Below are 27,442 nucleotides of genomic sequence, written 5' to 3' on the forward strand. Positions count from 1 at the left end.
TGTATTTCTAATGAAGCCTTTTCACTGCTAGCCCTCCTTTCAATAGTGTTTTCAGATGTGTTAGCCTTGTTCCTAAAGGAAAGCCAATGAGTATGGTGAGTGTGCCAGAGTTGCAGATGCAAGCACAGGATCCTAAGGAAGGCAGTTGACATGGCCCAGTTTGCCTTAATTATAAGCAGCACAGCAGAACCAGACCTCAAGGGCTGTGGAGTCTTCTTAGACAGCAACTCCACCCCCGTGCAAGTGGGCAGAAGTGACTAGCTTGAATGGATGTTGGTTTGCTATTAATTTAGGGACTTAATAAACAAAAGCCCTGTAAAGAAGCTGGTAGGAAATGGCACTGACTTGTGTGTACCTTTCCAAGAGTGGGAAGGCTGGTATCACACTGTTCTTTTAAGCAGTTGTTGCCTGTTGGTTTATTTACTGGGCTTTTGATTCTCTATTAAGTCCCTAAATTAATAGCAAATTAATATTTATACAATTTAGTTGAGCCTGTGGTTCAAATACTTTTCATTAAATTATAACTAATGAAAGGTACAAGTACAAAACAATGAGGAGTCACTGAAAAGAATGTTAGTTGCAGATTGTGATGTGAACATTTGAAAATCAGTTCAGGACATCAATTCCACCACCTTACATCTTTTCTCCACCGGGACCATTTTTCTTTTCTGAGAAAAAATGTGCTATTATCACATGAATACTGGAAAGATCTTTAAATCACTCTAACAAAAAATGGGGTTTACAGGAAATAATGTAGTTAATAAATTCTATGCACACAAGTTAGTTTTGCAGAACACATAGGAGAATATTATCAGAATACCTAAGAGAATATTCCTTTAAGTTGTGGAGCCGCATTCTTTTTTTTAAACAATCTTCTTTTAATTTTACATACCAATCCCAATTCCCCCCACCTTTCTCTCACACTCCCACATTCACTCCTCAGAGAGCGTGAGGCCTCCCATGGGGAGTCAACAAAGTCTGTCACATCACATTGAGGCAGGACCAAGGCCCTCCCTCAGTATCTAGGCTGAGCAAGGCATCCCTTCATAGGGAATAGTAGAGCCACACTCTTATCTATATCATTGTATGTATATAGAAATTATTTCTCCAAGCCAAAATGCCATCCTGGGACTTTCACAAAGAAAATATATATAGATTTATAGCCCTGGTTCATTTTAGGTGCATTTGTTACCAAGTAAAAGTCACATATACTACATAAAATAGCCCTAAATTGTAATTTATTGGCAATCAAGCCTACTTGAATGAGTAAAAACTTAAAAACGCAGGCTAGTTCAACCAAATGTACAGAAACTTATCTTTTAAACAATGACACTTCCTGTAACCTATTGTAATAATGCAAGCTATTCTGATTCTCCACACTGATATTTTATAATTAGATAAACCATATAGTGTCAAGGAATTAGGACTGCAGTACTTGTATCACTTCAAAGGACCTGCACTCTTGTTTATTTTCCAGTGGGAACAGATTGGTGCTTGGAACAAAACTTGTATTACATATCTTAAGCATAACAAATTTTAAAATTGAATTAACTATATGAATATGCAAGCATTTCCCTAATTTGCCCCTAGATGTTTCTTATAAAAATTAGTTCAAGATATACATTTTTTGCTTATTTTTGCTTTGTTCATCATTTTTTTCAGTGCTGGTAATCAAACTTACAACCTTACCTACCCTTGCAAAACAAGCACTCTTTGACTGAACTGCCCCACTCTTGCTTCTTTGACAAAAGGTCTTACTATGTAACCCACATTTGGACTGACACTTATGCCTTCTGCCTCAGCCTCCCTAGTACTAGGATTACAGATATATACCACAGTGCCCAGCTGCCATTCATTTTATTTATAGATAGATAGATAGATAGATAGATAGATAGATAGATAGACTCTCTCTCTCTTAAGGCCAGTAGAATGGCTCAATGAGTAAAGGTGCTTATAACACAAACCACATAAGCCACATAGTGAAAGGAGACAACCAACTTCCTCAACTTGACCTCTGACCTCCACATATATGCCCACATACATTAAATAACTGAATATATAAATATGCAATAAATAAAACTAATTCTCGCCTGACTCAGCTGAAATGGCTGGGCTATTCCTGCCCTCACTGAATGCAGAGGTGAGCTGCTTTAGCCCCTGCCTTGGTCCCAACTTCTGCCTGCCCACACTGGAAAATCCCACCCCGTGGTTTGCAGGCAGACTGAATTGGTCCCTGAAGACCCAGGGACCCTGACTCTGCTGAGATCACTGGACTACTCTGCTCCTAGGCAGTGCAGAGTGCAGAGTGCAGAGAGTACAGAGGTGAGCTGCTTTGGCCCCTGTTTGGGCGCAACTTTCGCCTGCCCACTATGGGAACTCTTGCTCAGGCATCTGCAAGCAGGTTGACATGGCCCCTGAGGACCAAGAAACCCAGATCTGCTGACATCTCTGCGCCAGTCCTGCTCTCGCCCATCTGGAGAGCGAGTGCCTCAGACCTGCCTGAACCCACCTTGAGACCCATCAGAGTATCAGAGCCAATTGCACCCACCTGAAGAGAACCCTGGACCCATACACACCAAGAAAGGAAGTGACACTACCTACACTCACTGGAAGAAGAGATGGGAAGATGACAATATAAGAACACATCCAACAACAGGAAAACCAATATGACACCACCAGAGTCTAGGGACTCTACACCAGCAAGACATGAACATCCCAACACAGAAGAAGCAGAAGAGAGCAACCTTAAAAACAACTTCATGGAAATGATAGAGAATCTAAGAGAGGAAATCAGAAAATCCTTCAAAGAAATGGAAGAAAAGACAAACCAAAAGATGCAAGAAATCACGGAAAGCCAATAAAATACAATTAAACAGCTGAAGGAAACAGTTCAGGACCTGAAAACTGAAATAGAGACAATAAAGAAAACATAAACTGAAGGAATGCTGGAAGTGGAAAAGCTGGATAAACAATCAGGAACCACAAATGCAAACATAACCAACAGAGTTGGAAGACAGAATCTCAGACACTGAAGATAAACTAGAGGAAATAAACTCATCAAGCAAAGAAAATCTTAAGTCCAACAAATCCTTAACACAAAATATCCAGGAAATATGAGACACTGTGAAAAGACCTAACCTAAGGATAATAGGTATAGAAGAAGGTGAAGAAACCCAACTGAAAGGTGCAGAAACCATATTCAACAAAATCATAGAAGAAAACTTTCCCAACCTAAAGAAAGACATGCCAATGAAAGTACAAGAAGCCTACAGAATGCCAAATAGAGTGGACCACAAAAGAAAGTCCCCTTGTCACATAATAATTAAAACACCAAACGTACAGAATAAAGAAAGAATATTAAGAGCAACAAAGGAAAAAGGCCAAGTAACATATAAAGGCAAACCTATCAGAATTACACTGGACTTCTCCATGGAAACTCTGAAAGCCAGAAGGACCTGAATAGATATTCTACCAACTCTGAGAGAACACAGATGCCAGCCCAGACTACTATACCCAGAAAAGCTTTCAATCACTATAAATGGAGAAAACAAGATATTCCATGACAAAACCAGATTTAAACAATATGTAACCACTAATCCAGCCCTACAGAAAGTACTGGAAGGAAAACTCCAACCTAATGAAATTAACTACACTCACAAAAACATAGGCAATAGATTATCCCACTTTACGAATACCCAAAAGAAAAAGCGGGGTAAATCCACATACAATACCAGTACCAACAACAAATCAAAAACAAACAAGAATAAACACTCAATGGACCTTAATTTCCCTCAATATTAATGGTCTTAACTCACCTATAAAAAAAGACACAGGCTAAGAGATTGGATACGAAAACAGAATCTATCCTTCTGCTGCATAGAAGAAACACACCTCTAATTCAAAGACAGACATTACCCCAGAGTATAGGGTTGGGATAAGATATTCCAATCAAATGGACCCAAGAAACGAGCTGGGGTAGCTATCCTAGTATCCAACAAGTTAGACTTTAAACTAAAACCAATAAAAAGAGATGAAGAAGGTCATTTCATATTCATAACAGAAAAAATCCATCAGGAAGAAGTCTCAATTCTAAACATCTATGTCCCAAATACAAAGGCACCAACATTCGAAAAGAAACATTATTAAAACTCAAATCACGAAGGATGCAGTGGTCATGATGGGGCAGAAAGGTTGAGTCAGGGGAAGAATAGAAGAAAGAATATGTGATAGGTAGAGTTTTAGTTGGGGGGGAGTGGTGGGAGAGGACAGGAGGGAGAAGGGAACTGGGATTGTCATGTAAAACAATCTTGTTTCTAATTCAAATAAAAATGATTTTAAAAATAACTCAAATCACAAATGAGACCTCACACAGTTATAGTGGGAGACTTCAACGTCCCACTCTCACCACTGGACAGGACCACCAGACAGAAAATTAACAAAGAGACAAAGGAACTGACAGAAGTTATGACCCAATTGGAATTAACAGACATCTATAGAACTTTCCATCCAAAAACAAAAGAATATACCTTCGTTTCAGCATCACATGGAACCTTCTCAAAAATCGACCACATACTCCGCAACATAGCAAACCTCCACATTGAGGTACAAAAAAAAAATGGAATAATCCTCAGTGTCTTATCAGACCACCATGCTTTAAAATTAGAATTCAAAAACAACACAAATTGCGGAAAAGCTACCAACTCATGGAAATTGAACAACAACGCAATTGCACCATTCATGGGTCAAGGAAGAAATAAAGAAAGAAATTACAGACTTCCTAGAATTCAATGAAAATGAAGACACAGCATACCCAAACTTATGGGACACTTTGAAAGCAGCACTAAGAGGGAAGTTCATAGCTCTAAGTGCTCACATGAAGAAACTAGAGACTAGTCATACCAGAGCGTTGACATCACAGCTGAAAGCTCTAGAACAAATGGAAGCAAATTCACCCGGGAAGAGTAGATGCCAGGAAATAATCAAACTGAGGGCAGAAATCAATAAAGTCGAAACAAGGAAAACAATTCAAAGAATCAATGTAACAAAGAGTAGTTTTTTCCAGAAAATTAAAAAGATAGACAAACCTTTATCCAAACTAACCAAAAAGCAGAGAGAGAACATGCAAATTAACAAAATCAGAAATGAAAAGGGGGACATAACAATGGACACTGAGGAAATATATAGAATCTTCAGGTCATACTTTAAAAACCTGTACACCACAAAATTTGAAAATTTAAAGGAAATGGACAATTTTCTGGACAGATATCACTTACCAAAATTGAATGAAGAATAGATAAGCAACTTAAACAGACCTATAACCTCTAAGGAAATAGAAGCAGTCATCAAAAGTCTCTCAACCAAAAAAAGCCCAGAAACAGATGGTTTCAGTGCAGAATTCTATCAGAAATTCAAAGAACAGCTAATACCAATACTCCTCAAATTGTTCCACACAATAGAATCAGAAGGTTCATTGCCAAACTCTTTTCACAAGGCTATAATTACCTTGGTACCCAAGCCACACAAAGACACAACTAAGAAAGAAAACTACAGACCAATATCCCTCATGAACATAGATGCAAAAATACTCAATAAAATACTGGCAAAACAAATCCAAGAACATATCAGAAAAATTATCCACCATGATCAAGTAGGCTTCTTCCCTGGGATGCAGGATTGGTTCAACATTCGAAAATCTGTCAATGTAATCCACCATATAAACAAACTGAAGAAGAAAAACCACATGATGATCTTACTAGATGCTGAAAAAGCCTTTGGCAAAACCCAAAATCCCTTCATGATAAAGGTCCTGGAGAGATCAGGAATAACAGGAACACACCTGAACATAATAAAAACAATATACAGCAAGCCAATAGCCAACATCAAACTAAATGGAGAGAAACTCAATTCTATTCCTCTAAAATCTGGAACAAAACAAGGCTGTCCACTCTCTCCATGTCTCTTCAATATTGTCCTTGAAGTTCTAGCTAGAGGAATAACAACAAAAGGAGATCAAGGGGATACAAATTGGAAAGGAAGAAGTCAAGCTTTCACTGTTTGCAGATGATATGATAGTCTACATAAGTGAACCGAAAAACTCTACCAGGGAACTCCTACAGCTGATTAACACCTTCAGCAAAGTGGCAAGATACAAGATTAACACAAAAAATCAGTAGCTCTACTATATATGGATGATAAATGTGCTGAGAAAGAAATCAGAGAAACATCACCCTTTACAATTGCCACAAACAACATAAAATACCTTGGGGTAACATTAAACAAAAAAAGAGAAAGACCCGTATCATAAGAATTTTGAGTCTTTAAAGAAAGAAATCAAAGAAGATACCAGAAAACGGAAGGATCTCCCATGTTCTTGGATAGGTAGGATCAACATAGTAAAAATGGCAATCTTGCCAAAAGCAATCTACAGATTCAATGCAATCCCCATCAAAATCCCAACACAATTCTTCACAGAACTTTAAAAAAAACAATTCTCAACTTTATATGGAAAAACAAAAGACCCAGGATAGCCAAAACAACCCTGTACAATAAAAGAACTTCCGGAGGCATCACCATCCCTGATTTCAAGCTCTATTACAGAGCTATAGTCTTGAAAACAGCTTGGCATTGGCACAAAAATAGACAGGTAGACCAATGGAATCGAGTTGAAAACCCTGATATCAACCTGCACACCTATGAACACCTGATTTTGACAAAGAAGCCAAAGCTATACAATGGAAAAAAGAAAGCATCTTCAACAAATGGTGCTGTCATAACTGGACGCTGCCATATAGAAGACTGCAGATAGATCCATGTCTATCGAAATGCACAAAACTTAAGTCAAAATGGATCAAAGACCTCAACATAAACCCACTCACACTGAATTTGTTAGAAGAGAAAGTAGGAAATACCCTTGAACGAATTGGTACAGGAGACTGCTTTCTGAACATAACACCAGTAGCACAGACACTGAGATCCACAATTAATAAATGGGACCTCCTGAAATTGAGAAGCTTCTATAAGGCAAAGGACACAGTCAACAAGACAAAACGACAGCCCACAGATTGGGAAAATATATTCACCAACCCCACATCCAACAGAGGGATGATCTACAAAATTTACAAAGAACTCAAGAAGCTAGTCTCCAAAATACCAAATAATCCAATTAAAAAGTGGGGTACAGAACTAAATAGACAACTCTCAATAGAGGAATCTAAAATGGCTGAAAGACACATAAGAAAGTGTTCAACATCCTTAACCATCAGGTAAATGCAACTCAAAACAACTGTGAGATACCATCTAATACCTGTCAGAATGGCTAAAATCAAAAACACCAATGACAGTTTATGCTGAAGAGGTTGTGGAGAAAGGGGAACACTCTGCCACTGCTGGTGGGAATGCCAACTTGTACAGCCACTTTGGAAATCTGTATGAAGATTCATCAGGAAAATGGGAATCAGTCTACCACAAGATATAGCAATTCCACTCTTAGGCACATACCCAAAAGAAGCACATTCTTATAACAAGGACATCTGTTCAACTATGTTCATAGCAAAATTATTTGTAATAGCCAGAACCTGGAAACAACCTAGATGCTCCTCAACTGAAGAATGAATAGAAAAAAAAATGTGGTACATTTACACAGTGGAGTACTACCCAGAGGGAAAAAAAAGTAATGGAATCTTGAAATTCGCAGGCAAATGTATGGAACTATTCTGAGTGAGGTAACCTAGTCACAAAAAGACAGGCATTGTATGTACTCACTCATATGTGGATTTTAGACGTAGAGTAACAGATTGCCAGCCTGCAGCCCAGGCTGCTGGAGAGGCGGGTAAACAAGGTGGACCCTAAGGGAGATATAAAGGGTCCCCTAGAGAAGGGGAAAGGGACAAGATCTCCTGAGCAAATTGGGAACATGGGGGAGGGGGAGGAAACTAGGAGAATGAGAAGTGGAAAAGAGGAAGGGTGAGGAAGACATGATGGGACAGGGAGGTTGAGTTGGTAGAAGAAGAGAACAGAGCAAGATAAGAGATAATATAATAGAGGGAGACATAAGTTTAAAAAGTAATCAGGCACTAGGGAAATTTCTGGAGAGCTACAAAGATGACACCAACTAACAATCTAAGCAACAGAGGTGAGGCTACCTTAAATTCCCTCTCCTGATAATGAGATTGATGACTAATTCATATGCCATCGTATAGCCTTCATCCAGCAGCTGGTGGAAGTAGAAACAGACACACACAGGTAACCCTTGAACTGAACTGAAATCCAGATGCAGAGAAGGAGAACTGATTCACAAATGGGTCCATACCAGGCTGGTGAAACCCACAGAAACAGCTGACTTGAACAAGGGGAAACTCTTGGTCTCCAGACTGATAGCTGGGAAACCAGCATGGGACTGATATAGACCTGCTGAATGTGGGTGTCAGTGAGGAGACCTTGGAAATATATGGGGCCTCTTGCAGTGGATCAGTACTTACCAATACCATAGGAATGGACTTTAGGAGCCCATCCCACATGGAAGGATACCCCCTGAGCCTAGACACAAAGGCCTAGGTCCTATCCCAATGAATATGACAGACTTTGAAGACCCCCTATGGAAGGCCTCACCTTACCTGGGGAGCAGAAAGTGTATAGGATGGGTAGGGCATTAGTTTTGGGGGGGGGCAGGAGGAGGGGACGGAGAGGGACCTGGGATTGACATGTAAAATAATTTTCTTTCTAATAAAAAACAAACAAAAAACAAATAAAACTAATTCTCATTCCACCATTTATGTATTCCTTTAAAAAAAACAGATGCAGTTATGTATATCTATTTGATTATTGAAACATGCAGTTAAAATGATGGGTTTTTCCATTTCTTAATTTATTTAATATAGCAAGAGAATGTGATCTATCATTCTTTGAAAATCTCCACACTTTTGCTTCTCTTCTCTTTTAATTCTCAGACCCTTGTTTTTTGTTTTTTGTTTTTTGTTTTTTTTTTATCACGGAGCATTAAACGCTATCTATATGTGTTTCCCACATTTCTATGCCCAGCCACAACCTATAAACTGAATTCCAAGTCCTCATTTCTGGCTGCCTACTAGATACTTCCACTTGAATGTTTCACAAGCCTATCAGTATTATCATATCAAATCCAACTCCTGAACTTCACCTACCCTTCTCATCCCTTAGCATCACAAAGTCAATTAGTAGATTCTCCATCCTCTATTACCCAAGCCACAAAAGTTGTAACCATCTTTTCTCTTTCTGCCTCTCATACTCTTCCTCTCCTTCCAATAAATTAACTTAAATTGTCAACAGGATTTTCACTGTGTCTGAGATCTTAACATTTCCCACAATCTTGCTGTCCTGGTTCAGCATCACAGTTATTGGTTGGAACCCATCAATTGCCCCTATTAGTGTTCCTTCATTCAACCCTGTGTTTCCAATCGATATGTTCTCTACTGAGGAGCCAGAGTGATAACAATTGTGTTAGTCATCAGATCAAAATCTCTGATGGTTCCCCACCCACTTTGATCAAGAGCAGAAGAGTGAGTCATGATCCATAGGACTCTACAACATCTGGCCCTGGCTATCTGCTTCCCTTCTACCACCCACTTCTTCCTCACTCTCTTAGTCTTACTAGACTCTCACTGTTCCTGACTCAAGACTCTTAACATTCATTTCTTCCTTCTGCCTGGTGTGAGACTCCCCAACTTTGGTTTTTTTTGTTTTGTTTTTTTCTAAAATGTCATTTTCTCATGACATGATTGTCCCATTTAATATTGCACCTCTTTCAGCATTTCTTCTCATCTTGTTGTTCTTGATAGGATTCATGTTATGATTTCCTTGTGAATTTTTTTAAATGCCCATCTTCCTATGTTTGTTGCCAGAACCACAAACACAAGGATTCTTATCTGTTTGCTTTGTAACGGAATCTCTAAATTCCTTTCCTGGTATTCTGTAAGCATTGACCAAATATCAATGCAATGAATGAAAATAGACCTGGGGGAATGCCAGAAAGAGGAACAGTGGTGCTGAAATAAAGTATATCTGAACCACTTCTGGAGAAGATGGGAGCTACATAGTGAAGAAATCACACAAGATGTAGCTTCAGCTGTGGGGATATAAAGAGTTTTGAGTGAATATCTTCTGACCATATAGAGAATTTTGATGTGTATTTTAGGAAATAGGATTCAAGTTAGCGATCTGCCACATGGAAGGCCCGTCAAGTGTATATATTCCTTTTCCTCTAGAAATACAAACTAGTTTAAGGAATTTGAGACTTCAGAAGACTGGAGAGTTGAAAGTTGAATGTGACTTTGAGTATAGCTTAGCCCAGGACTCAAATGTTATCAAGATCTGCCTACTGCTCCTGCCATAACTTGTTCAAGTGTCAGCACAATGCTCAGGCTATATGTGGTTGTAGGATATGTCTGTTGTCTCTCCTGGAAGCCTTTCAGACAGCATCATGGTTTTGTGTCAACTCTAGTAGAGCCACTTGGCTATTTCTTAGGCAGACATGCTGCTCTGAGAATGGAATTATTGGTCAATTTAAATTAAGGTGCACAGCAGGGCGTTGGTGGTGCATGCCTTTAATCCCAGAACTCGGGAGGCAGAGGCAGGCGGATCTCTATGAGTTTGAGGCCAGCCTGGTCTACAGAGCGAGTGCCAGGATAGGCTCCAAAACTACACAGAGAAACCCTGTCTCAAAAACCAAAAAAAAAAAAAATTAAGGTACATTTCACCTTTGAGCCAAGATTTGGAGAGTAACTGGTTCTCCAGAGAGGAGTTAGCTTATAACTTTTCTAAGAGGAGAATGGAGGGTGCTAATAGCTAACAGATGAACACTACAAAGGGGTAATGAAGGCTTGAACTTCAGACCCTGCTGTTGGAATGGAAGGGAAGGGAAGAAGTAACAAACAGAGGAAGTTAAACTGACCTCTTAGCTAGTACTGGGAGTGGACAGGACATAGGCTTGGATTCACCTTGGAGATTTTGAGCTATGTGGCTAAAATTTGGCAATGTCATTCATGAAGATTCAGGATGAAGTAGGAGGAACAGATTTCTGAGAGAAGGAAGGCGTTCTTTTGCTTTCTCATCCCTGTTTTTGTTAGTAAGATTGTTTCCAGCTTCTCAAACTCAAGAACAATTGAGTACTGCAAGAGGCAGAAGGCAAATTCTTCCACCAACCACTTATTCTCAGAAGACTTGTCTCTGTGGTTTTGAAAACTCTTCTCTTGGAACTTACGTGTGAGAAAAATTTATTTTCTCCCAGCGGTCTGCATTGCATTTGCTTGAGCTAACAGGGACTATGGAGTAGAAAACTGTCAGCTAGACCTGGGTTCAATCTTCTCCCAGAGAACATTTCTGCATGACTGATTTAAAATTATCTCTGAATGCATTAAGGATTAGGCTGGGAGAAGTGTGGTACTCATGTATAATGTCCCTTTTAGTGCCCATGAAATTATGAAACAAGAATTTAGTAGGACTTGGAGGTAAGAAATGGACATCATAGCCTGAGCAAAGTGGTATCAGCATTGGTTTTTGGTTTTGTTTATTTGTTTGTTTATTGATAGTTTATCATTAACCGGGTGCTGTTGCAAATTCTCAACACAAAATGAGTGGTTTAAACTAGGTGGTGGTAGCGGTGCACGCCTTTAATCCCAGCACTAGGGAGGCACAAGCAAGAGGATCTCTGTGAGTTCAAAGCCAACCTGGTCTACAAAGCAAGTTCTAGGACAGCCAGGGATGTTACACAGAGAAATCCTGTCTCAAAAAAAAAAAAAGAAAAAAGAAAAAAATGCTTATTCACTTTAGCAACTCTTTATGATTCTTTCTTTTGCATCTTTTAAAAAAGATTTTATTTATTATGTATACAATGCTTTGCCTGCATGTACGCCTGCAGGAAGAGGGCACCAGATCACATTATAGATGGTTGTGAGCCACCATGTGGTTGCTGGGAACTGAACTCAGGACCTCTGGAAGAGCAGTCAGTGATCTTAACCTCTGAGCCATCTTTCCAGCCCTCTTTGTGATTCTTACTGCTATTCCCAAATTATAGATGGGGAAACTGAGATCAATAAGTCCTTGTTAATGTACCGTGTCAAAAGTCCCACAGCTAAAATGATGGATCTAGAATTTAAGAAGTGTGGCTCAAGGATATGAGCACTTAAATCAGCTGATTGTGTGTTCCAGAACATCTCCAGACAATCATAATTTATGTCCATCCTCTCAGCATAATTCAAAATGTGGACTCTAGAAAGTGTCCTCATTTGGATATAAATTATGAGCACCATTCCTCTTACCCATGATTGTTTGCTTACTCAAAGCCAGGAAAATCTAGTGTATGCAACAGAGGCATCCAAATGACTAAACAGGATTTCCAGGCATCTGACATTTTGAATTGAGGGTGATTATCTGATAATCTTCTAGTTTGTCCTGAGAATTAAACATGCTCTATGGGTTGGTATAGGTTTGGTTTGAACTAATAAGTCACTCTGCTTTCTTAAGGGATCAAAGACTTGGTGTACGCTATCATAAAGTGGCTGAGGCCATGCTTTGCATCTTTGAGAGGGGTTTTTTGTTTAGGCTTCAACATTTGGCTCTTCCAGGTTCCTCCAGATCTCCAGAATGAAGTGCTTATCAGCCTTCTGGAGACAGACCCAGATGTTGTCGACTACTTACTCAGAAGAAAGGCTTCCCAATCCTCGTGAGTATGCCCAATTTTCCAGCTTCTAGAGTCACCTTGGTGATTTTACTCTTTAGTTCCATTTCTAAAGAATTTGAGTGATAACTATATTTGCATGCAGGATGACACGAATGGGTTTTGACAACTTTTTTGGCAATTCTGATCACTCTACCTAAGCAGAATTTTTTTAGTCTTATCGACTTACCAAAATCCAATCCACTTTCCCGGACTTTTCTTGTTTGAACCATCAAGAACTTCTGACGGTGTTCACAGGAGGAAAAAATGCTAAATCACTGGCAAGAACCTCAAAGGAATAAAATGTGCATAAATGAGTCTAGCAGACATGTCCAAACTGTGGCCCACAGGGTGCATGTGCCTCACAATAACTCAGAATTCAGCCCAACACAAAATCATAAGCTTAATGAGAATGTTATAAAATTTTGTCTTTATAACTCAGTTGAACAGTTCTAGATCATCTACTTTGTTGCTGATGATGTTGTGACAAAATATCAAACGTCTAGGCATGTCTGTTAAGAGTCTTGATAAACACTTAATTCCTTGCATTGGGGAAAGGGAAGCATCTTCCTTGTGCAATTTTACAGGTGGGAACAATCCATTTCTAAGCCTCAGGAGCAACCTTTGCTGAGACCTAAGTGCCCATTTGCAATGAGAAGTGTGTACTTTCCCAGCTCTGTCATTATGTATACCTTGTATTGTCTTGATGAATATGCACACTATCCAAGTTCGAAATGAGTTATGGCTTGTTCAGATTTTGTGTTTAATCTCAGCAGTTGCTATAAAGGTAGAGTGTATGAAGCTGCTCTAACATTTGGAAAAGTCAGGTAAAGAGGTGACATTACCATATTGCCACATTAACCAGGAGCACCATCACCACACAAACACCTAACCTTAAGTTTAGACCAGGAAAAGTAGGTGCCATTCCCTCTTGAGAGTATCATTGTGCTATGCTTTCAGTCCTTAAGTCTAGGACACATTTGCCCATGTTCTAGTGACTTCAACTGAAATTAATCCTAAAACCAATGACAAGCCTTAGCCTAATTCATAACAAATTTGATTACTTTTCATTTCAAGTTATTTCAGGTGATTATAAAAGTATACTATTTAGGGAATTTAACGAAAAGGGAATTGTTTAATTCCCTTTTTCCCAGGCCAGTACTTTAAGAACCCTGCTGAATTCAGTTTCTCTCCCATTCCAGTAGTCCAGGGAAGATCTTGTAATCATATCACCCTTTCAATGCATTTTAAGAAAATACTGTTTGTCAATCAATATCAAGGCAATTTCTGGTTCAAGTAATAAGATACTCTTCTTGGATTCCAGTTCCAAGAAGTGAAAGTAAATGTAAATATATTTAATAAATACAAATTGGCCTGCATTGCATGGTCTTCTTTTCATATCAGTGAACTGGAAACTGCAGTTAATTTTTCCTACAGTTCTAACTCTTGTCAAGTTATAAAATATCATTTATCCCCAAACAATCATATGTAGGAGAATTTTTATAATCTTACTTGTGTCTCTCCTGTGGGCAAGAAACACCATGATGTTTCTATTTGTAAATCCCTTACTAATCTTTGTTTATAACATTTTGTTGTTATATTGTAGGAAATCTTTAGAAAACATAGACCCGAAAAAAATGTGGAATTTTGACTGTCCAAATTTCTTATTTTGTGTGGCATTATTTAGATAGGTACATTTTATTCTTAAGAGAACCATTGGCAGGAATGCAATGTGGTTTTTAAGCACGCTTTTGGTATATAAATGCCAAGGTAAGAACAGAACCTTTTTTTCTCTACTCTTAAGAATGACAAAGTGCACATATTAAGCCCACGCCAAGCTGTGCAATTGTTCTGGCCTCTTTTGTTCCCTATCCTTGTATGAGTGACTCTTATGGAAGAGAAGAAAAAGAAGATTAGTTTTGTTTTTCTTTTTCTTTTTTCCTCTAGGTACAGGCAAATAACAGTCCAGATTGCTAATAATGCCATGAAGTAAACAATAGATACTTATGAAAAAATGTTTTTAAGTGGCCTTCTGAGGGTTGAGCTGTAGGTGGTCACTTTGGGCTATAAACATATGCTTCCAAAACTCCTAGTGTATATGTTAGAGCTCTTCAAATCTTGGGAGGGTGCTTCTTCTGAATCAGTAGAATTGGAGAGGTGGGCTGAGATTCTGTATTCCCAGCAAGCTCCTGTAGTACTCTTTTTACTGGTCCATGATCCACATTTGGAGTAAGGAAAGCTTAAAATGCCAAAGCATTTTCTTGACTTTGTGTGCATTCAGAGCTGATGGGAGAGGTGCATTATTCAGTATATGACAAAATGCAAAATGGCAGGTACTAGACATGGTCTCAGATGCACCTGCCCATTCCAAATACCTGGGGAATGTAAAGAACAGCTGTGAACCTCCCCATCACCATGGTGCTTGTTCATTTGGTCTGGACTATAGTCCAGACATTGGGATTTTCAAAGCTCTCCACATGATTCTAATAAGCAGCCCAAACTCCAAAGAACTGACTCAGATCTACCACTTGGATTCTCTATATTTTAAATCCCATGGGGACTTGGGTGGGGTGAGTTTTGACCTTTAATATGTGTCCTTGCACTGATAAAGGATCAGAACAAATGTTCTGGTTTATAAATCCATTTGGAGTTTGTAGAAAAGAGGGAGATGTGATTTTTCAGTCTCATAATGGCTTCTGAGAGAAGGAAGATCCTGCAATGCACTTGGAAACTGAGTGAAGATTTAACTGGGCTTGGGTATTCAGATAGCTAGCCCTGAATTCAGTGACAAAATATCCCTGTTATTATAGATTATGGAGATTGTAAATTACAGTACCCCAAAGTGACAGATGGTGCTGGCTACATTGGTACCCACAACAATTAACCACCAGTTATGTCTGTGTAATTTATGACACTGCTTTCAAGCTTCAAGTTGAGAATGAGATCTCTTATGTCTAAATTCAACCCTATTGGTGTGTATTTTGTGCTATGGGGTATGTTTATGAATGACACTCTAACTCAGTTTTCTCATCTGTTAACTGGAGATTAAACAGTTACTAGTGGGTTACTCTGAACTTCAACATATGGTTCATGTACAGCTACTTACGAGAGACTTGTGTATGAGGCATTGTGACTGTGTCCCTTGACATCTATGAGATAGCAGACAGCCACAAAATATGGCCCATGGGAATAAGATGGCATGGGGTCTAAAGCAGAGCTCCTATGCACTGGAGACTTAAATTTCTTTCCCCCGAAGTTTCCATTCCCCAGTTCACATACCTAACTAAAGCTTTAGATTCCTGAGAGACCAAGGGGAAACACCACAAGATTTAACTCAGAGGGGAAACGAAATAAATTTTCAAAAGAGTGTAAAACCCAGAATGAGAAAATATGCATTATTATTTCTGTTTTGAAAGAGCAAACATGGTGTGATATTTGGGGACTTGGTGTTTTGTTTTGATTTGTGTTTTTCCCTTCTGTGTGCTACATCAGAGGTGGGTGGGTGCAAAGGGAATTTATTATCTTTTCATGTGCTCATCCACTTCAGAGTTTAGCTTCCACCAAAGGGACATGCCAAAGGGGGATTAGAAGAGATTTTCAGTACCGAAGTTGCCAGGCTTACCAGTTTTTAACAACTTGTCCGGTGTACTTGCTAGAATTATGTGCTCTTTTCTTTAGAAGTCCTTAAGGCAGACCAGGCTGTCTTTGATTCAGGAATGTGACAATGCGGGGGAAGATGGTGGAAAGTTAATATAAAAGGGCAGTGTAGGTTGAATGTGGAGCTCTAAAGCAAAACAAAGGTGTTAAAGCAGGGTCAAGGCTACGGTGAAGTAAAGGAATCACCTCTCTAAGCACAAAATTTGAGGAACTAAGAACACAGTCACGAACACTATATTGAAATATAGTCTTTTACAAAATCAAATTTGATGTCTCCCAGGCAAAAGAAAAACATGTTCTAAAAACCAGTGTCATACATAACCACCCAAGACAACAAATTGATAGTAAAAATGTAGGCCTGGTCTAAATGGACACAGCCCATCACTTGTGTTTTCACAACCTCCCCTTTCTTTGTCTCTTTTTAACTGAGGCAGTTACTAAGTGTGACAGTTTCTGTTGACAACGTGAAAATCTGAAAGGATTTTTAGTTAAGTTAACCTGCGGCAAGATAATGATGGTATTGTTTGGTATAAATGAAGCTTAATTCAGTGTTAAGGGTTCCAATATACTTATTTTTCATTTTTTAGTATTATATTTACTTCTTTAATGTTCTAGGGAGAGAAATAAACCTTGCATAAAATTATTTATGTCGAAGTGCACAGCTTTGTTTTTCACTGAGTTACTTCAGACTGCTGGATCTCTACATAAGGAATGCTTGGTAGAACTAAGCATAAATCTGTGTGAGCGTGGTCTGTAACTCTACAGCTCAGGAGAAAGAGCCTGGTGGAGCTCGGGATTATCTATGGCATGGAAACTAATTCTAATAATAGTTCTTGCATTTTCAAATGTGGGCTTCAGAAAGCCTAAGGAGCCAGACATACTCTCAGCACTCTCGAGGATCAGGAGAGTTGAGGCCCCACCTACCAAGGTAGTAAGTTTGAGGCCACCACAGATTACATGAGACCTTGTCTCAAAAACAATAAGCAAATAAAAACACGGTAAAGAAAATTTTCTTTTCATCTACCAAACCTTATAAGTACCCCAGAAATATAATAATAATTAAACCAAACTAGACAGAACATTCGTTCCTATCCACATGTGGAAACAAGAGGGAAGCAAGCCAATTTTAACTATAATTTGGGAGTAAGTAGACCCAAATGAACCAAACCCACACATATCTATCTTTAAGTTCCAATGTGATTAATTTTGTTAGTAGCCTTCACAAAAGTTATTGAAATAAAAAAATAGTGACCAGCAAATCAAGACCATGGATGAAGATTTCTATTTGTTCCAAAAGACAATGGTTACAATCTTTAAGATATTTGTTCTTCATAGATGGAAGAAATCCACCCCTATGAAACCCTTTCTGCAGTTTGAAAGGGTGATGGGTTTTCTTGTAGTTTGTGGCATTTTGTTCAGCTTATCAAATCAGTACCATGGGGATCTTTCATTTTAATCCATCAATGTTCACAATTAAAGATGTATTTTACCAGTCTGTGGACTATTACACAATAGGTTGTAATTTCTGCCTTCCTTTTGCTATGTTTTGCTGAATCAGGGTGCCCCAAAATCTGATTTTACCTATGGGATAACAGCAAAGAATACTATTGTCTAGCAGTAGCCAGTGATTTCAATATTCCTTTTATTTTAGTACCTTGGAAATCATGAAGCATTAAGCCACTTTCTGCCACACACTTTTCAGGCAGAGTTTTAAGGAAAACTTGAATTAAATGCAATATGAAATTCCATAATGAACGATTTAAAAATGTAGAAGTAAGTCTCATAGGTAGAGCAATCTGGGATGGAGGAAGGTTTTATCCCATCCTCCCCATATTCCAATGTCTTTACTGTGACTTTTTTACATTTGGAAAAAAATATTTATTCAAAGATGCCTTGTCAGGCATGTTATAACTAAAAGGAATATAGACAGCATTATTGTCAGGCATGTTATAACTAAAAGGAATATAGACAGCATTATTGTACCTAGTTGTACATTATTGTCACTAATGCACCATCACATCATGCAGAAGAAATTGACAAGGATTTAAAATGAAGGGAAAAGTGTTACCAAATGCCTGGTATTTATCATCCAGTACTGGCTCTACCAACTGGTAGAGAGGTGAGGTTCGTTCACATCAGCACCTCTTTGGAGAGGTGTTTTTATTTCAAGGGAAGCTTTGCAGCCACTGGGAATCTCCGTAATTCCAGGGCTTCTGTGGCAATGAATTATTTCCTGGTGCAACTAATAGTTTCTGGGATGAATCCAAGCTTTGCATTCTAGCAGATTGAAGTTTATTGATGGAGTGACTGAGCCAAGGATGAAGACAGCACACTTTTGAAATCCCTGTGTTTCTCAGCTAGCAATGGGCTGGGCCAGCCACGCTGAGGGTTGAACTGGAGTTCTTCGTTTATTCACAGAACCAGTTCTGTATTTCCGGCTGCAGTGCAGGCTTCCTCACAGTGCCCTGCCAGCGTGCTTACACCCTGACCTGGAGGGACCAGCTAAGGGTGAGAATGTTGATTCACTCTCCATGTCCATCTCATGTTTGGTTAGCTAGGACTGGCCATGCATGCTAGGGATGGCCTTGGGGTTTAAGTATCTAACAAGTGACTCTCCCAGCATAAAGACAAACCCATGTTGTCTGGCAGCCCATCTACTCAAAAGCCCTAAACTTAACCCACTGTACACTAACTATGAAAAGGAAAGGAGCTAGACACATTTGGACCTAAAACCACATCACTTAGCAGTTTATCCAGCCAACAGTCTGTTAAGATCCAAAAACATAAAAAGGCCACATCATGTTTTAGAGACAATGCCTCAACAACTTTAACCCTCATCGAAGCAAGTTTTTTTCTGTAAGCAATTACACAAATATCTTAATGTTTACTTAGAGTGGTCCTCTTAAAGGTGGGTAATCTATATGTAAATCAGAGAGAAGATATTTGAGGGTATTTCTTTTTTCCAGAGATTCCAAAGAGGAGGGTGTTTGTCTCAATCTGGGAATTCTTTTGATGGTACTTAAGCAAATTTGGCTACACCTCCCTCAACTCTACTGAGAAAATAAACTGAAGGGGATATTTTAAATATTTAAAATGGCATTAGCTATAAGTATAAAATATAGCCTTTTATTATTAATTTGTAACACCAAGTACATGAGTTTAGTAAATTTTACAGGGAGTCCAAACCTTACTGCCTGGATTACTAGACAGACAAGGTATTTTTATCAACTACCTGTTTCTCTTGGTCATTGCTAATCTTAGATCAGGAACAAAGACAGTTTAGAGTAGCTTACTGCAAGGCCTGCCATATAATGAACTCTAACATATGTTAACTCTTATTACAGTCCAAAGCAGCATGCCACATGTTTTTCAAGGTGCTTTCCATGTGTTCCCACTTCTATATTGTACCCACTTCCATGGCTGGAAAATATCAGTGGGGGTAAACCATAAAGGGAAAGCATTATGTCATTGGATGGCACTGGCTGTGTCCCTGGCTGTGACACCAGCTACCTAGAGCCATGTCTATTGTAAGACAGTCTGTCTGACTCTATTACCAGGATTTATCTTCAGCGACTAATTTCTCCCCTAATGCTCCACAATCAGACTTCACTCCATTATCTGAGTCCTGCACATGGAGGCTGAAGGAGACTCAAGTGTTGGCTGGAATGGGGATGCTACCTGCTTTCTCTAACTGAGACCCGTTCATCCCCAAATCAGGGCCATATATTTACATCTAGTTGAGCCAGCACTATAGCTTGGTCCCTCATTGGTGGTTTCTCTCTTGATTTGGCTCTTAGCAGATCTTTAGCCCACTGTCACATGTATGGATTGAGATGGGAAGGGACATTTTTGTTATAAGACCCTTAAGCACCTTCATGTATCCAAATCTTCTATAAATACAATCCGCTGGCCTTATGCCAGGGCTTCCATTTCGTTACACAAAGCTGGCTTCCTGAGCAACTGCATGGCACTCAGAGGGGGCTCCTGTTTATTGTAGCAACCTCCTGTTGCCATCTTTTATATTGTTTATCATGGTGTATGACATGCCTAGTTTGCAGTGGGTTCCATGATTGATTCAGCCCATTCTGTTGGAAGGTCCAGAGTGGAGCTTGCAAATGCATATACCCAACTGATGCAGATGCAGCCCTACAGGGAGAATATGTCCTCATTTCACAGCTACTAAATGAACTTTTTCAAAGTCAACTTGAAAGAATAAGGGAGGGGACAAGGCCCCTCTTTCCTCTTGATCTGGCCAGATCCAATGAAAGTACTGAAAATGGAAGGAACACTGGTAGAGCAACAGGAGCTAATGTTTCAATTATCCTTGATCGCCCTTGTTTTGTTTTCTTTTCACCAAACTATTAAACCATTGCCTGTTCTGCACCTCCCCAACAACCAAAGTAAGTATAATTCCTGTCTGTATGCCAGGTCCATTACAAGTGTCTGAAGCATCTTGAAAAAGTATGTGTAGTGGAATAATGTCATAGGAAGTAATCTGTGAGGTGACAAGAAGGAAAACAATGGGAAGAATGACAAGCTTAGTGGTGTAAAATGTACAGATGCCCTGTAAGTGTCTATACAGCAATCACGCAGGGCTCCATGTCCTCTGAGCCTTTTAGCCTTCATAGCAGACAGAAATGCATTATTTAATAATACCTCAGGGTAACACTGGGTAAAAATAAAAACCTACTCCTATGGAAACCTCAAATGCTCCCAATATGAAGATGAGAGAAATTACTTCCCTGACCTCTCATTTATACTCATAAATTCTGGCTGAATGTACATTTGGAACATTGCCCTGGATGTTTCTCTTCTACATTTTTGGTAAGATGAGGTGTAAGACTTGAACCGAAATTTTTGTGGTATCTCTGAACAAAGATGTGACCACTTCCAAAACTCTCCTCCAAATAACAGAAGGTGAAATCCAAATTATACATTGTTTCAGTTGGGCTCCTGAATTAAACAATGGCTTTCACTTTCTGTAAAATATTCCAGAAAACAAGACTATGGGTCCACACGATTAAGTATACAACTATGACTTATTCTTATCCAATAGAGCTAAGTAAGACATTTTCATTAATGACTGAAAAGAAAATGTCACCTCAGCATGGGAACTAATGAAATCAGACAAATAATATGATCTGTAGTCCTTCTGATTCTGAATTGCAGTCTGTATTAGTTTAAGACAGTCACTTCTTCTCATATACATAACAAACCTTTCCCTAGAAGAGCCATATCCCATGACAATAGGCAACTGCCCAGTTTGTATGAATTCCTGTTCCCCTACCTAGAATTAAGGAGAGTTCTTCCCCTTTAATTATATGCGATTTAGTTTCCTCCCCGTTTCCAGCAGAGTTAAGTTCTTCTTGATTGTTTTTCCCTTCAAATTCACTGGAGGCCCACATGTCTGGAAAATCATCCTCACGGCTGTCCTTTGGCTCCTGCCCATAAGATTGTGTGATATCAGTTCAAAGAGGAGGCAAGCAGAGATCTTATTTATCCTATGTAGGTAGGAAATGTCCTCGGCAGAAGTACCAGAGTCCAGGCTGCCTCGGTGACAGGCATGGCATATCACAAATGCCAGGATGTTTACCCCCCTGGGTACTTACCCTAGCTGGAAACCTGAGCTACAGCTAGGGTCCCTGTGAATCCACTTCCTTCATTTTGCATGCAAAAAAAAAAAAATTTGGCTAGGAGAGGACTGCTCTGTGTGTGTTTACCTTCTTTCAGACCACAAAGGATTTGTTTTGAAAACTGCAACAAATGGAAATCAAAGACCAGTAAAAAGAAGCAAACATGGCCAGGGTGGTGGTGGGGGGAGGCAGAAGCACACTGTGAAACTTTTAATCAATCTTTGATCATTTCCCTTTAAGATGTCAGGGCCACTGTTTTGAGGAAGGTAGAAAATAAAGATGGTTCCAGGTAAGACCTTGCCCAGTCCCCATGTTCCTGGTATTCTCATTTTCCTGTTCCATTACATTTTCACTGTTATTTCTGTTGCTATGACAACTCATACGTGCGTACACTAATAGTATGTGAGATAATGCCATAGATTTTTCTGCCTTGCAAAATCATCTTCTGTGGGTTTACATCCACTGGGTTCGTAATGACTGTCAGGTATTTATCATTTTAACCACCTTTTAATACATAAACATATATCCCCACCAGCAGTATCATTGTCTTCATCACAAGAAATATAAATTTACTTACTAAGGATGCTGTGGGAAAAGAAAATTTTTTTTCTAAGGCCACAATGAACTGTAAGTCTAGATTATTTTTAACTCAGGAGAATGAGAAAGGCAAAAAGAGTCATCTGGGTTGTTGGGGTTTTTCCACCCCCTGCTTAATAGATAGTGACCCCTAGGCTTTAACTCTTAAATTTAATCAGGTAGTACTCCATTAGGCACTCTGGCAATGCAAGGTGGTGACAGGGCTCCATCTCTGTTTATGTCCTGTTTTTGCTAAATCTGGTCAGTTTTACTGCTCTCCAGCAGCAGGCAGCATTGGCGAACACAGGCATGTGTATCTCCACCCTCCTAGTTGACCTTTGTTTCATAACATTTGTTAGGTTTTTGCGCCCTCTGCTGGTTGAGCTTTGGCAGCTCTAGCAGATGGTTATTTATCCTTTGCCCCCTCCCTTGTAGGCTGACATTTCTTACTGTGTTTGTTGTGTTTTACTGCCATCTTGTGATCATTTTATGGAAACGCTTTCACATTATTGATGGAGCTGTGTTGAAATGTCGCTCAAAAGGTCTTTTTATTTCAGCCTCCATGTCCATATACTTGAAATCTGCCATTGACAACGGTGTAATGTTTGAATCTGATCATACTCACACACCTATAATTGTCTTATGCCAGGAGCCCTGACATGCTTCAGTCGGAAGTTTCCTTTTCCATGGGAGGGAGGCATTCATCTACAGACTCCAACAAGGCCTCCAGTGGAGACATCTCCCCTTATGACAACAACTCCCCAGTGCTGTCTGAGCGCTCCCTGCTGGCTATGCAAGAAGACAGGGCCCGGGGGGGCTCGGAGAAACTTTATAAAGTGCCAGAGCAGTATACATTGGTGGGCCACTTGCCGTCGCCAAAGTCAAAGTCAAGAGAAAGTTCTCCTGGACCAAGCCTTGGAAAAGGTAACTGAAGCCTGGCTGTGATTGCCCAAACAAGTATCTTCCCTTTGGCATGTTACACCGGTGGGTCATTTTGGACCTTCTTCATCAGGCCTCTGTTTGATGTTTCTTCAATTCAAAGAACATTTACTGAGTGTCTGCTAAATGCTCAAGATAGGAGAAAAGAATGGTGATTCCCATGCTTTGTCGTAGAAGGTCCCTACAACTTCTGATTCTCAAATATCTGTGACTTGAGCAAATGTCCAAAGGAGCCACTCATTTTCCCAATTGACCTCTTACTTTTAACACCCAGGGGAGTCTATGTCCCTGCTGGTGGATTTGCATTGCATATGTGCTAGTCTAAGACTTCAGTGACTTCGCTCATAAAGAAAAAGTTCTGAACCTATCATGTAACAATGCAGTGTGCCAGAACCAGATAGTGACAGAAACACTAGACTTGGTGTCAGAATAATATCCTGCTACTTCCACCTTGCAGGATCTCGAAGGAATAGAGTCCACAAAGGCCTGTGGACTCCTGATAAATAACTAAGAATGGTACTGATGTCTCATGTACTGGATTTCATTAGTGAATCTACACACAGTTGTTATAGCATAGACTAAGCCCTGGCTAATCTGTACTGTGTAACCTTGTAGGTACTTCTGATCTCTTGTTACTATGTGTCTCCTTAGTCTCATGATCTCCTGATACCCTCTAAGCAATGAAGCAATGCATACTTGCTTCATACTTCCCAGGAACTAACAAACATTTGGAGACATCCAATAGACCTCTGATTCCAAGTCATAATGATAGTTCTAGCACAGGCTTGGAAGGAGAAAAATTTGAGCTGAATAAGACATCTACTATAGCATCTTGCTGCATGTCTACATATTCCCAGGTTGGGGGAGAAGGGAGGAGAAAGAAACACACAAAGGAACAAATCTACTGATGCCAGTAGGGCAGTGTCTCTGAGGGGAGTTCAGAAACCAGCATTATTGTCCCTGTATGTCTGTTCCTGTAGCTGGAGCCCATGTGGTCATCACCAACTGCCCCATTGTATGAATTTCCTACTACTGTTACCTCCCACAATGAAAGCAACACAGATTAGCCCTCTTATGATTTGGGGTGTCAGAAATCAAATGGTTGGATGGGGCTGCCTTCTATTATAGGGAAGAATCTGTTTCCTGCCCTCTTCTTGTTTCTGTAGACCTAATCTCATGCCTGTTTCTTCCATGTCCAGGAGCATCTTCTTCTCTTGCCTCTCTCTCATAGGGACCTTTTTTTTATTAGAGCTATCCAGGTCTTGAGGGGAGTCACTTAACCTCAAGAACCAGGGGAATATGCAAACTTTATCTTTGGAGGCACTGGGGATTATGATACAGATTTCTGTTTATTGGAAACGTGCTATAGAAAAATCATTTTTGTTCATCTCCAACAGAACAAACTTCTTGGAAGGCAGGTCCAAATAGTATTATTTTGCATCTAGTACAACCTTGAATATGATATTTTGTGCCAAAATGTAATGGTATTACTTATTTGTTTCATTCTTAATTTTTATTTCTGTTGTGGACCCTTTTATACACTTTCCTAGATATGTCAGAGGAGCCTTTCAATATCTGGGGAACTTGGCATTCAACATTAAAAAGTGGATCCAAAGACCCAGGCATGACAGGTAAAGTGCCATTTTTAAACTTCCTTGCATTTGCTTTAAAAATGGATTTTTCCTGAACTCTTACTTGCTATTCTCTTGGTAACTGCTTGCTAACCATTATTCAGAAAATACTGAAAAGAGAGGGAAAGAAGGAACAAAAATTATCTCTCCTTGGACTTTCCACCCCAATTGCTAAGCTTGGATGGTAATTCATTGCTCTTCTTTTCCTGGAGACTAAGTTGTCAACAAGGCAGGTAGTGAGAGTCTAGGAATATGTCTGGAGTGGCCACAAAAATGGTGCCACTATCAAAAAGAACCTGTTATAGGTCTTGCTAGGGAGATTTTCTTTTCAGGTAGCAATAGCTGGGAGTGCGCTATTCTTTTTTGGCAGTAGAGACAGCAGTAAAAAAGAAAAGAGCAAGCCACTAATCCTCAAGGCAGTTGTCCAAACTAACCTCAGTTTTTGCATTTCTGGTTCCAGGTTCCTATGGCGACATTTTTGAAAGCAGCTCCCTGCGACCGAGGCCCTGTTCCCTTTCTCAAGGGAACCTATCACTGAATTGGCCTCAGCGTCAAGGGAGTCCCACGGGGCAGGACAGTGGCACTCAGGTCATTCGGAGGACTCAGACGGCGAACACTGTGGCACAGTGTAGTGTCCACCTTCCAGTGTCGCGTGTCTGCAGCACTCCCCACATCCAGGGCGGCGGCAGGGGGTCCAGGAGGCCTATAGCCAGGTCTGAGCCATTCTTGTCCCTAAACAGCACAGAAGACGTGGCCGAGAGCGAGGTGGGAGTGGCCTGTCTGCAAAGCCGGGCCCAGTCTGTGTACCAGAGACCTCAAGGGAGTGGCAGAGATGACAGGCGCCCCCCTCCTCCTTACCCGGGGTCAGGGAAGCCTGCCATGGCCTCAGCCCAGCAGGCCCCAGAGCCTCCCCTGTGGAGGATCCAGAGGCATGAAGAAGATTCAGGAACAACTGCAGAAGAAGGTCAGCAGGCCTCAGGAGAGCATCCGGCCAGGCCAACAAAACTGAGCAGCGCCTACTCCCTCTCAGCCAGTGAGCAGGACAGGCAGAACTCGGGGGAGGCCAGATGGCTCGACTGGCAGCGAGAGCGGTGGCAGATCTGGGAGCTCCTGTCAACTGACAACCCCGACGCCCTCCCGGAAACCCTGGTATGAGCCCGCCCGCCAGCAGCTGGAGCCCACCCCCCCCCAAAAAAAAAATCCTCTTCCGGCCCAGACCCGGAAAATTGGCCGATGGACAATTGGACAATTACTCATTTTTCTTTTTTCTTTTTGTTTTTTCACACTTTGAAAAATCAACACAAGAGAAAGTCAGTCCACTTACAGAGAAGCACTCCTACCCTTGCCATTATGATAAGATTTATTGCGTAGCCAGCCTTAGGGGAAAAAAAAAAAAACCAAACATGACAATACCCAATCTCAAAACTACCCACATTGGCTATATATAAGATCAAACTCTTGCTTTGGTATTGCTTAATTGTATTTATGTGTCTTCAATTTTGACTATTGTATATCCTGTAACAGATTATGTATGATAATCAATATGACATATTCACAGAGACGACAAAACAATTAAAATCACTGCACTTATATTACACCATGAGATATATAGTAAGCAAAAAAAATCTATAGAATGTTCTAGAATATGCACAAGCGGGTTTCTGTGCTTTTTTGCCATCACTTTTTCATGGGGACAGCCCTCCCTTCAATACCTAAGGAAAATCCTAACCAAACGAAACAGAATAAGAGAATCCATATTTTTATACAGTATTGAGAAATGAAAGTTATAGTCACTGAATGATTTTTCATAGTGAACAAGTTTTAAGTAAATATTGAATTTGATATGTTGTGAAATATTTTTTAGGAACTGTTTAGAAAGAACTCAGCAAATCAAATGAGAGAACATATCTGTCCCGTTCTAGGTGAAATTCAGTTTTATATAGGCCAATTATAATATATACTTATAATATGTAACCTTTATTAATTTTTCAAAACTACAAACTGGAATCCAACTATAAAAATTTTAAATTCAAATACACATTCAAATTATACAGCATCATTTCTCCCTCTGCCCTGTTATCAATATTAGCCCAATTATAAGAAATTCCTTGTAAAATAAATCCTATCTGGGGGGCAAAAAACAGCTACATCTTTGCGCTTACATTGTGCCAAAGGCTGAGGAAACATCTTCAGTAATTTTATGTGTATTGTAATGTATGTGTACCTTACTTCAGCAATTTGAAGTGTTACAACTGCAAAACCACCTTTGACCAGCAGGTGGCAGTTTGCTTCAGTATTTTCTGATTTTTTTTCACATC

The 27,442-nt window shown here is 39.8% G+C and overlaps 1 protein-coding gene across 4 annotated transcripts in view; it reads left to right on the forward strand.

Moving 5' to 3' along the window:
• Positions 1-26,541, forward strand: part of Arhgap6 (Rho GTPase activating protein 6) — a 520,326-nt gene extending 493,785 nt beyond the window's left edge. For all 4 annotated transcript variants that reach the window (XM_035449868.1, XM_035449869.1, XM_027431822.2 and 1 more), the window contains 4 exons: positions 12,597-12,694; positions 23,204-23,478; positions 25,044-25,124; positions 25,585-26,541. In XM_035449868.1, coding sequence (XP_035305759.1) covers positions 12,597-12,694; positions 23,204-23,478; positions 25,044-25,124; positions 25,585-26,279 — 1,149 coding nt within the window. In that variant the 3' untranslated portion in view covers positions 26,280-26,541. The remainder of the gene's footprint in view (positions 1-12,596; positions 12,695-23,203; positions 23,479-25,043; positions 25,125-25,584) is intronic.
• The last annotated feature ends 901 nt before the right edge of the window (positions 26,542-27,442 follow it).

This window comes from Cricetulus griseus, chromosome X (genome assembly GCF_003668045.3).
Source record: "Cricetulus griseus strain 17A/GY chromosome X, alternate assembly CriGri-PICRH-1.0, whole genome shotgun sequence".
In the NCBI taxonomy this organism is placed as follows: domain Eukaryota; kingdom Metazoa; phylum Chordata; class Mammalia; order Rodentia; family Cricetidae; genus Cricetulus; species Cricetulus griseus.